Source organism: Physeter macrocephalus, chromosome 18 (assembly GCF_002837175.3).
Source record: "Physeter macrocephalus isolate SW-GA chromosome 18, ASM283717v5, whole genome shotgun sequence".
Taxonomy (NCBI): Eukaryota; Metazoa; Chordata; class Mammalia; order Artiodactyla; family Physeteridae; genus Physeter; species Physeter macrocephalus.
Window position 1 is genome coordinate 77,377,773 of NC_041231.1, and position 11,640 is coordinate 77,389,412.

At 58.4% G+C, this 11,640-nt stretch overlaps 2 protein-coding genes across 2 annotated transcripts in view; one reads left to right on the plus strand and one right to left on the minus strand.

The window, feature by feature from the left end:
* Position 1: 1 nt before the first annotated feature.
* On the plus strand, positions 2-4,970 carry TMEM151B (transmembrane protein 151B; the record flags this gene model as incomplete). The annotated part of the gene is made up of 3 exons (XM_024121737.1): positions 2-46; positions 2,162-2,602; positions 3,837-4,970. Coding segments are annotated over 3 exons (1,620 nt in total), but the record flags the coding sequence as incomplete, so codon positions are not given.
* Positions 4,971-8,512: 3,542 nt separating this feature from the next.
* Positions 8,513-11,640, minus strand: part of TCTE1 (t-complex-associated-testis-expressed 1) — an 8,210-nt gene continuing 5,082 nt past the window's right edge. The window contains exons 3-4 of the mRNA XM_007107621.2: positions 10,312-10,761; positions 8,513-8,722 (exon numbers count right to left, since the gene is read on the minus strand). Of these exons, the coding sequence (XP_007107683.2) occupies positions 8,513-8,722; positions 10,312-10,761 (660 nt within the window). The remainder of the gene's footprint in view (positions 8,723-10,311; positions 10,762-11,640) is intronic.

Below are 11,640 nucleotides of genomic sequence, written 5' to 3' on the forward strand. Positions count from 1 at the left end.
CACGCCGGCGGCGGCGGCGGCGGACGAGGGTCCCGCCCGAGAGGAGGTGAGAGCCGGCGGCGCCCCTTCCCCGGGCGCGGCCGCAGCCTGGCCCCCAACCCCCGCCGCGCGCGGCCCCCGCCAGTTCCGCTGCAGCGCGGCCGGCGCCCCGCACCCCGAGCCGGCCGCCGCAGCCGCAGTCCCGCCTCGCTGCCCCCACCCGGCGGCCGGAGCTGTCCGCGGTGGCAGGGAAGGGGCCGCGCCGGGGGCGGGGCTCGGGGGTCCCGGGCAGGGGGAGGGGCCTAGGGGCGGAGCCTCGCGGATCCCGGGCTGATGGGGGTGGGGATGGTGTCCGGGATCCCATCTCGCCGAGGGGATGCTATCTTGAAGGCCAGGCAGGGTGACTCGTAGGGGCTGCGGAGGCAGGAGAGTACCTGCCAGTTCCACGGGGGAAATGGTAGTGTTAACGTGAGTTGGGGTCCTAAAAAGGTCGAATGTGTGCAGAGGCGATCCCCCCTGGAGTCACTGGGAGTGTGTGCGTGGGGGATGTGCGCCTCTCTTTCCCCATATCCATGCAGGCCCCCCTCCAGGGGGCCCTGAGCCCAGGAATCCTTCCCAGTTTTGGTACCCAGCACATCCCTTGTTGGGGGTCCTACTCTTCAGTCCTCTGAACCTGGAGACAAAAGAAATGGAGGAGAGTACCAGGGGCTCCTCCATCTCCCATGCACATTCGTGCACACGTTGCACACGGCACTGGGGCAGAAGCACACAGGTAGGACCCGCAGGCAGAGCCCCTTCCACACGCCCTCTCACTGGGACAAGTGCACACTCAGGCACACCAAGGGGCACATATGCTCCCCTCGCAGGACAAGGCTCCCTGAAAGGCACATGTACCCTAATCTTGTTTGCATATGCTGAGTACTATTTCCCAGCCCACCTACCTATCTACTTCCAGATCTTTCCTCAGATTTCACACCGGGTCCAGGGTCTGCTGTCTGTTACTATGCCCTTCCTCTCCACCTTTCTTTCCCTTCCCTTGGCTAGCCTCCAGGTCCGGCCTGGGGAATTGAAAGAAAAAATCAGGATCTCAGCAGGAGGGTGTGTGGAGGATTCCTAAAGCTAGACAGCGGTGGGGGGGGCGGTGAGGAGAGGGAAAGCCCAGGCTGCCACCAGAAATTCGACTCGGTACTCATCATTGAGCGGCTGTGGGTGCCAGCACCCAGGATGCAAAGGGAATGAGGCCCTGCTCTCAGGAGCACCCAGTCTACTGGAGGAGCCACACACGTAAGCAACTCACCGGGACAACTGTGGGCCAGACGGGATAAGTGCTTTAATAGGCCCCCGTACCAAAAATCGTCTTCTCTTGACAAATGGCTGGGCTGTGAACATCTCCCTCCCTGCCCCCCCACCCCCGTCCCACATCCCCTCTCCCCAGCCACATGCCTCTGCCCTTCTGGATATATCCTCCTGGACCACTTGCTGCTCAGGGACACAAACCCCCCTGCCTTTTATCTTAGAACAGGGGTAGATGTTAGGGAGACTCACAGGGGACCTGGGGTCCAGAGTATGGGGAAAGAGACAGGGCTTGGGGTTTCCTGGGAGGTATGAGGCTAATTGTCTGTGAGGGACAGGGAAGTGGATGGGTCAGAGGAAGTGGCTCCTCCTAGATTCTGGAAGAAGGGAGGGCCCCACCTGTGAAGTGGGAAGGTGATGTCACTGGGCCCCTCTCCCCTTTCCTGGAATACCTGGAAGGGGTCCGGGCTGGGGACCTGCCTTCTCTGATGCCTATCTGTCCTCCCTGTCTTCCTTCTCCTGTTTCATTGCCATCTCTGTGTCTGTCTTTGGACTCTGTTTCTCTGGGTGCCATCCTATCCATCTGTGTCTTCTCTGCCACCTGGGCCTTCTCCCTGCATCTCTGGCTCTGATTCCTCTGCCTCCGCACTTCCCTGTACTGGCATTCCGTCTCTCTTTCCTGTCCTCATGGCTCACTCTGGGTTACTTCTGTGTTTATGTCTGGTCCTGGCCTCCCATCTTGGTCTGACTCTTCTCTGCACATTCCTGTCTGTCTCTGCCTGTCATCTCCGGTGTCGGCCTCTGGCCCGCCATCCATCTCTGTGCTGGGCCTTGCCACTCCGTCTCACTCCGCACTCATCTTGGCCCCTTTGCCTGCCCTTCTGAGCAGCAGCGTCCCATCCAGCCCTCTTTCACCAAGTCCCTCTGCCGTGAGTCCCACTGGAAGTGCCTGCTCCTCTCGCTGCTCATGTACGGCTGCCTGGGGGCCGTGGCCTGGTGCCACGTCACCACGGTGACCCGCCTCACCTTCAGCAGCGCCTACCAGGGCAACAGCCTCATGTACCACGACAGCCCCTGCTCCAACGGCTATGTCTACATCCCCCTGGCCTTCCTGCTCATGCTGTACGCTGTCTACCTGGTGGAGTGCTGGCATTGCCAAGCCCGCCACGAGCTGCAGCACCGCGTGGATGTGAGCAGCGTGCGGGAGCGCGTGGGCCGCATGCAGCAGGCCACGCCCTGTATCTGGTGGAAGGCCATCAGCTACCACTATGTCCGCCGCACCCGCCAGGTCACCCGATACCGCAATGGAGACGCCTACACCACCACCCAGGTGAGGAGTTGGAGGGGAGCACAGGCCAGTCCAGATGGGAGGGGGTGCTGGGACCCTGCTCGACTGTCCTCAGGGGGAAGAGCACAGGCAGCAGTGAGCTCTTGTGGGCACTGCAACAGGAGGACAATAACACCCACCATAATTATAACAGCAAACACTTACTAGCAGCCAGGGTCTGCTCTAACTACTTTACAAATATCAAATCATTTATTTAACACTCATGATAACCCTATGAGGTAGGTAACTATTACCCCTATTTTACAGATGAGGAAACTGAGGCTTGGAGAGGTTCAGTAACTTACCTAAGGTCAAAAAGCTAGTGTGTGGTGGAGCTGGGATTTGAACCCTGGTAGTCTGGCTCCAGGGTCTGTATGGTTTAGTGCTTAATGGTTGGAGGTGTTTCACATGCACAGCCTCACAGGCTGATTAGTGAGGTGCCTGCTACCGAGTCCTCTTTCACAGGTAAAGAGACCTGAGCTCAGTGACTTGCCCAAGTTCTGCAGCTTCTAAGTGGTAGTGCTAGACTCAGACTCAGGGCTGTGGATCCCAAGTGTGAGGCTCCCAGAGGTGGGGGTCAGCTGGCAAAAAGGTGGAGGTAGGCCTGGGAGGCATGGAGGGGGTGTCAAGCAGCACTCCGTATACCTGCTGGGATTAGGCATATTAGAGCCCTGGTGGAAGATGAGATTTTCCCAGAAAAGGGCGACCTCTCCACTGTCTCAGTATTGGGCTGGGTAAACAAAGCTTGGGCCCTGTGAGGATCAGGAAGGAGGCCGGGTACTAGCTAAGGTGGCAGCAGGGAGACCAGAGACAAAGGGGGTCCACAGGGACCTCCTCTGTGGGGCCCATTTGGAAACACACTTGTAAAAGGGAAGACAGGTAGGCTGTTTGGGGTGATGAGGGGGCAGCGTGGGACAAAGGATGCAGTGGCAAAAGGATCAGGCAAGCCGGAGGGACAATTCAGGGCCTGGGACTGACCCCTAGACGGAGCAGGGCTTAGTTAAAATGAGAAGGCACATAAGTAGGGATGAGTTCCTAGCCCCGCCCTCATCTCTAACTCACTGATGAAGCTGAGGGCCTCAATGTCTCTATAAACCCTATGATAAGATCTTACCTGGCCCCAACCGGGAGCTAAACCAGGACAGGCTGAGGGTTTGATCAGGCGCCAAGAGCAGTGATGGGGCGGAGGAGGGTAAGCGGACAGAAGCGACTCCTGCCGCCTTCCCCGGCGCCACAGGTCTACCATGAGCGCGTCAACACGCACGTGGCCGAGGCCGAGTTCGACTACGAGCGCTGTGGCGTCCGCGACGTGTCCAAGGCTCTGGTGGGGCTGGAGGGCGCGCCGGCCACGCGGCTGCGCTTCACCAAGTGCTTCAGCTTCGCCAGCGTGGAGGCCGAGAACGCGTACCTGTGCCAGCGCGCGCGCTTCTTCGCCGAGAACGAAGGCCTGGACGACTACATGGAGGCGCGCGAGGGCATGCACCTCAAGAACGTGGACTTCCGCGAATTCATGGTGGCCTTCCCCGACCCGGCCAGGCCACCCTGGTACGCCTGCTCGTCGGCCTTCTGGGCTGCGGCGCTGCTCACGCTGTCGTGGCCGCTGCGCGTGCTGGCCGAGTACCGCACGGCCTACGCGCACTACCACGTGGAGAAGCTTTTCGGCCTGGAGGGCCCGAGCTCGGCTGGCGGCAGCGCGGGCGGCGGCCTCAGCCCCAGCGACGAGCTGTTGCCCCCGCTCACGCACCGCCTGCCGCGGGTCAACACGGTGGACAGCACGGAGCTCGAGTGGCACATCCGTTCCAACCAGCAGCTGGTGCCCAGCTACTCGGAGGCGGTGCTCATGGACCTGGCGGGGCTGGGCGCGCGCTGTGCTGGGGGCGCGGCGGGCGGCTACGCGCCCACGTGCCGCTACGGTGGGGTGGGTGGCCCAGGCGCAGCGGGCCTGGCCCCGTACCGGCGCAGCTGCGAGCACTGCCAGCGCGCCGTCAGCAGCTCGTCCATCTTCTCGCGCAGCGCTCTGAGCATCTGCGCCAGCCCTCGGGCCGGACCGGGGCCCGGCGGCGGGGCGGGCTGCGGCGGCAGCCGCTTCTCCCTAGGCCGCCTCTACGGCTCCCGGCGCAGCTGCCTGTGGCGCAGCCGGAGCGGGAGCGTCAACGAGGCGAGCTGCCCCACCGAGCAGACGCGGCTGTCCAGCCAGGCCAGCATGGGGGACGACGAGGACGACGAAGACGAGGAGGAGGCCGGGCCGCCGCCGCCCTACCACGACGCCCTCTACTTCCCGGTGCTCATCGTGCACCGGCAGGAGGGATGTCTGGGCCACGGCCACCGGCCGCTGCACCGCCACGGCTCCTGCGTAGAGACCTCACTGTGACCCCGGGGCCCTGGACCGGCCCGCCGGCCTCCTCCCTGCTCCTCGCCGGATGGTGCTCCCTGCGTGTAGCAGGGGGAGTCAAGAATGTGGCCGAGGCTGTGCTGGGCACGGTGCGGGTGGGGTGGGGGTAGGCGAGGGGGCAAGGGACAGACCCCGAAGGGGCCGATTCGAGCACCCCCCCTCCCCCCGCCTTTCCTGTACATAAAGAGAGAGCTGTGGGGAGGGGTGAGAATCCCGCCCCAGCAGAGTCGTCTCTTCCAGCCCCGCCCCTGAGTTCCTAGGGGGACACCTCCACATCCCACACGCACACTCGTACACGGAATTTCCAGTCCCGCCTTTCAACGGATCTAATGACTGTTACGTGGCGACTGTGCTGTGGGATCCGCGTGAGGCGAGAGGCCCTCGCTATGCAGCGGGGGAGCTTTACAGGCCAGGGGAAGGGCAATTGGGGCTTTTCTTCCTCCGCAGGCTGGCCCCGCTGGGGCCTCTCTCTACCGAGGGGGCAGTGGTTTGGAGAACAGCAGGGCTGGCTTCCATCCGAGGTAATGAATTCAGTGGGACTGAGGCTGGGGCAGGCGTCAGCCGCGATACTCCATCTCAAAGCCTCAAAGCCATGGAAATGTTTATCTCCTCTTCTTGGCGCGGGTTCCTTTCTGCCACTCCCTCTGCTGTTGTTTATCTCACTGGGCCCTGGGAGGCTGGGACCTGGGGGGTACTGTACTCACCACGCAGATTTCACACCTCTCCCTCCCTTCCTGCTCCCTGGCTCTGAAGAGCTGTTGCCAGGGGTGAGGGGCAAGGCAAACTGGAGGGCAGTGCACCTCAGTCCTTTAAACTGCAGCCTCATCACCTGGGTTCTGGGAGGGCACTCCCTTCAGAGAGGGTGGGAGACCACCCAGGCAGCATTCCTTCAAGCTGACCAAGGTGAATGACTAAGTGGGGGAGAGCAGGAGATAGGCCTGGGTGACAAGGGGGAACTCAGGAAGCTAGTGGGAGTCAAAGAGGAGAGGGTCGGGTCGTGAAAAGACCCCCCAAAGGTCGGGGTGTCTGTGGGGGACGGCACTTGCCTCCCCCGAGCTTGTGGGGAGGAGTGGAGAGTGGTCGTCTGCAAGCAGAGCCTCTGCAGGGCTGAGGACCTTGTCACGAACCCCAGCTGGAGAAAGACTCATTTCCAGCGGCAGGGTCAGAGGCAGGAATTCTCTAAATCTTGCCCGACCCCTCTGTCCTCCCCTAGCCCATGAGCTGAAGCCCTGCTGTGTGTCCCAGGGTCTTCAAAGGGGCAAACTGCCACCACCCCAGGGCGCTGGCCCTGTGTCCTGTTCCCCGACTACTCCTACCCTGATGTGCTTCCGTGTGCATGTCTGTGTACAAACCCCCTGACCTCCCAAATCCCCTGGCTAATGTTTTCCCAGCTGACATAGTGCCCAGGGATTGAGCTCACATTTCCAGCTGGAGAGGAAACCCTCAGGCCTCCGACATGGCTCAGCCCTGATGCTTTTCATGTCACCTGAGCCATCAGAGCTGCTCCTTTCCCTCCTCCAGCCTCTCCCCTCTTCCTCCAGCCTAGCCAGGCTGGCACCCCCCAAGGGCATGGCCTCCACCTATGCAACATCTCCTCTGGCTCCCCTAACCTCCTTTCCTGGGGGACTTGGGGGGCACAGGTCGTGGGGACACCACGGCCTGTGGCCCATCAGGGTTGAGCTTAACTTTCAGGTGGAGATGGCTGAGTGGGAAGAGAGAGGAGGCCGGAGAAGAGGAGGCTTGGGGAGGAGGGAACAGCTGCCCACTAGGTTTCCCTGGGCAGCAGTGCCACCTACCCGCCAGCACTGTGCTCTCCAGGGGCCTGGGGGTTGGAGCACCCCTTTCGTCTGAAAGGACATCTTCAAGGTACAGGTGGTGAGCTGTGGCCTCAGGACCCAGTTCTTGGCCAGCTGGCACCCGGATGTCACGCCCTTGTGTGGGGCATCCTGGCCACCTCATGGCTCCAAGGAGGCAGGAACTCAGCTCCTCCTGCCTCAGGCCCATTCCTGAGACAGAACCTGAGCTGGGAGGAGGGGGAAAGGGGAGGGGCTGTTATTATTTTTGCCTGTATTGACCATTTCTGCCTAGGTCTTCTCACACAGACAGCCTCACACCTCCCACGTATGCACAGACTTAGAGAGAAACCCAAATTCTTTGGTCTGTTTTCTTGGTAGCTTTATTGATTGCCAGGGAAAACAAAACCAGAAAATTAACTAATCTCTAAAATTAAACTTTACGCTGAATGTTCTTGTTTCTCTAATTAGACCCTCTGCTAGCAGTTGTGGCTATGTACACTCACACACTCACACACACCCTCACACCTACACATTTGCACTCGGAACTGTCAGAGGGTGTCAGGCACAGACTCGAAGGTTGCCCAGACAGGCACACACTTGCGGTCACTCCCAAGCCCTCTTTGGTGCTCTGCTTGTTGGAAGGAGTCCCTGGAAAGCGCCCCCAAGGCTGCTGTGGGTGCAGCCCATGACACACCCTTTGGAAACCCAGGGCTGGAGGTTCAGCCCGAGGAGGATGGGAGGTGGGGCTCAGCCTGAATCCATCGTCAGGCCCTCTTGTGGCCCTGTGGGTAGATGTGATTCCCGTGGGTGTGGCCCCAAGGTGGGCGGCCACAGAGTGAAGGGGACTCATGGAGGATGCCTGGAAGGTTTCATGTGTCCTGTGGACAAGGGCTTGTGGGGTGGGCTGGGCCTGGCTGGGGAGAAGACAGGTCTCTGTCAACTGGGTGCATCACACTGTGGCCTTTTTGTCGTGGATTTCCAAGAGCAAAGATTGTATAAATCAAACTGGTGGGTAATAAAGTTGCAGATGACTCACTGACTTCCCTTCCCAGTGTCGCACCGCTCTCGCCATATCCCCGTCCGTGAGCAGCAATCTGGGGAGGCCGATGGGTCTGAGCCCCTCCTGTCACCTCTGTTTCCCCCTTCCCAGGTTGGGGGGAATGGATTAGGGATGGCGTGGCTTGTAGAACTGGATGACTTTAAGCGGAGTTAAGTAAGAGAGAGGTGGCATCCTCAGGGGTGATGGTGGAAGAGCCAGGCAAAGCTATGCTGTAGCCTGGCGGGGGGTGGGGGTAGAGAGAGAGTGAGTGTGTTTGAAGGTCAAGAGGTCAAGGATCTGTTTGGTAGAGAGAAAAATGGTGGGGAGGAGGGTGGTCGGGGAGGAGGGTGGTCAGGGAGATGGGCGACCCCCGTGGGAGAGTCTGGGCAGGCACAGTCCCTTAGAGTCTGCTTTGCCTTCCCTATTCTTGGGAAAAGTCAGTCATTTCAGTGAGTTCGGTAATATCCTCCCCCTGGGTAGCAGGGCTAAGTCCTATTTCCTACCCCTATCCCAGGCCCCTTCCTCTCCTCACATCTTTATCTGCACAACCCTTGATCCCTCATCGCAAGGATATTCTTGGTCTCCCTCCCCACTCCCTCCAGACCAGTGTGACACTCTGCAGCAGGCATGGCAGGGGCATGAAATGAGGGATGGGGCTAGGGCACTGCCCCAGCCCTGTCCCCATCTTATCCCGCCGGGTTCTCAGGGCCCTTGGCAGTGGCTGGTGACATGAAGTGGCTGGGACTCAGGGCCCTCTGGCGGGCTGCTTCGCGGTTGGCAGAGAGGGCCTGGCCAATGAGATACTCGCTCTCCTGGGCGATATCTGACAGGCGCAAATCAAACTCCAGGAGGGTCTTGTTGTCTGACATGCCTTCTAGAAGCTGCTTCCCGCCATCCTGGGTCAGGAATACAAAGGAAAGCGTCACTTTCCGCCACTACCAGGATCACACACACAGGTGGGTGTGTACACACATACGCATATTTATATAGATGTGACTGAAACAACAGTTTCACAAAACAATTCTTAACCTATTTGTGTGGCACTGACATTTTCTATCCTATTCTATCCTGTTCCATCCTATTCCCTGAGAAAAAATGGTGCGCAAAGTTCACTAAATTGATTTTTCAACCCCAGTGGTTTGAAAAACACGGCGCTATGTCAGTGATGGTGATTCTGTTCCTCTGGTTCAGCCATGAGCATGTGAGACAAATCTGGCTCGTGAGATATGAGGAGGAAGTTTGGAGGGAGTGACTTCTGGGAAGTTTCTCCTCATAAAAGAGAACAACAGAGAGTAGTGGTCTCCCTTTTTCTGCCTCTGAGCGTGGCCCAATGGACAATGCAGCCACCATCTTGGGCTCATGAGAGTCGCACAGGAGAGGACGTGGCTGTGTGGTTAGGTGGGCACAGCAGAGGATGGTGCTGAGCCAAGGACCTCACCAACCCCAGAACCCCCTTCCCCCCGGGCTTCTGATTATGGGACACAATGAATATTCCTCTTGTTTAAGCCATTTCCCGGTTAAGCTTTCTGTTACTTGTAGCCAAGAGCACCCCCTCTGGAGACAGTGTCTATGTGAGCAAGACTGTCTTCTGGGGAGGTTTGGTAGAGGGTGCGGGGCCCTAACTGGAGTACATGGAGGGCTGTCCTCGCTAGTTCCTACAGCTCCAGCCCCTTCTGGGTTGGGTGGGCCAGGCCGAATGTGAAAAATTCCACATTGGGAGGCAGAATGCTGCTGTTCTAAGGTTGTGATCCAACAGCGTGTTGCAAAGTCAATTCAGTGGGTCACAGAAGCATTTTTTTTTTAATGAAGCCGTGTACATTATAAAGGAAATCATCAGTATATATCAGAAGCAGTACAAGTAACTTTCAATTATGTTATATTGATGTATATGTTCACTAGGTGTTCATGAAAATTGCATTTCTTACTCTGAGACTTGGTCAAGATTTGAAAGACATTGTCTATTGGAAAGGATCCAGGCTTTCAACCTGACTGGATGCTCTCGGGCAACTCACTAACCTCTCTGAGGCTCAGTTTTCCATCTGTAAAGTGGGCCTAAGAATACACATTTTACTAGATAACTGCGAGGGTTAAAGAATAACGAATGGATACTGGGTGCCTAGCATAGGCACCCAGTATCCATACTATAGAACCCCGAGTAATAGCAACAGCTAGCAATTACTGAGGGCCTAGCCAGTGCCTGCAATGGATAACTGCTTTACAAGCATAACTCATTTAATACTCCCAGTAACAACACTTAGAAGTAGATGCTATTATTATTTCCATTTTACAGAGGAGGAGATGGAGGCCCCAAAAGCTTAAGTAACTTAACCAAGTGCTAAATGGCAGAGCTGGGGTGAGAACCGGGTAAAGGCTGTGATCCTAACAATTATCCCCTACGTACCCCGCAGCAATCGGATTCCACTCCCGCCTCCCAAGGCCCCAGGGCCTCCCCTTGGCCCTGCCTGTCCCAGAAGCGGTGGCTCACCAGCCCGATGTGGTTGCAGGACAGGTTGACGCTAGTGAGCGTGGTGTTGATGGACAGCACCTGGGAGAGGAGCGTGGCGGTGGGCTCGGACAGCTTGTTGCCCCCGAGGTGCAGTGTGGTGAGGCACCTGTTGGTCTGCAGGGCGTGGGCGAGCGCCTGGCCGCCCTCATCCTCGATGCAGTTGAGGCGCAGGTTGAGGGAGACGAGGTCGCTGTTGTGCGCCAGGGCGTGAGCCAGCGACTGGGCGCCGGGCGCGCGCACCTGGTTGTTGGCGAGGTTGAGCACGCGCAGGCGGCTGTGGCCCAGCAGCTTGGCGGCGGCGCGCGCGCCCCGGTCTCCGATGAGGTTGTGTGACAGGTCCAGCTCCTCTAGGGCCGCGTGGTCCAGGAGGCTGCAGATTAGGATGCGGGCCTTGTCGTCGTCCACCTTGCTTCGGGTTAGCCTGAAGATCTGTGGGTAGGTAGAGGGGCCACAGCACCTGGCCACCAGGAATAATCTGCCTGCCTGCCTACCTCCTGCAGGTAGAGGAGGGAGCCCCGGGGAGGAGGAGTTCTGCTCTTTCAAGGACTTGGCTGGGAAGGGGGAGAAAGGTAGAGCGGTAATGGATGAGGGGTTCGGCCACCTGGCTGGCTCTTGGGCAGGGCAGGCCTACCCAGCATGACACAGTGGTGCAGAATTGGTGGCAGCTAGTCGGGGGAAAAGACTACCACTTATTGAGAAATGACTATGTGCTGGGCATGCTGCTAGAACATTCCATAGCCATATCTCTAACCCTCAGCATCCCAGTGAGATGGAACAGGTTCTCTCCATTTTACAGTAGAAAATGGAGGCTTTGAGAGGATACATCATTTGCCCAGAGTCACACAGTGATTGAGCCGCGGAGGCAGGTTTTGAATCCAGGTCTGTTGCATGCCGCAGCCCCTCACTGCACCCTCCTCAGCCAGCTAAGCTCCTCCGTGGCAAGGAGAGGAACTCTTTGAAGGAGAGTGCCAGGGTAAGAACCAGGGAGGAAGTGGGAAACGTTGAGAAACAGTAAATGGATGGGATGAAGAAAAAAGATAAAAGAAAGGGGGTGGGACTAGCATTATGAATATCGGAGGTGGGACCCCAGTCCCTTTCCTTTGCACTGGCTTGGCCCGCTGCTCCCTCTACCTGGAGACCTCTGAGTGGCTGGCTTCCCCATCCTTCAGTCCTCTCCTCTCTCTACATCCCTCTTAGCCAGCTCAGAATCTTTTGTCCCTCTTTTTTTTTTTTTTTTTTTTTTTGGGGTATGCGGGCCTCCCTCTGCTGCGGCCTCCTCCGTTGCAGAGCACAGGCTCCGGACGGGCA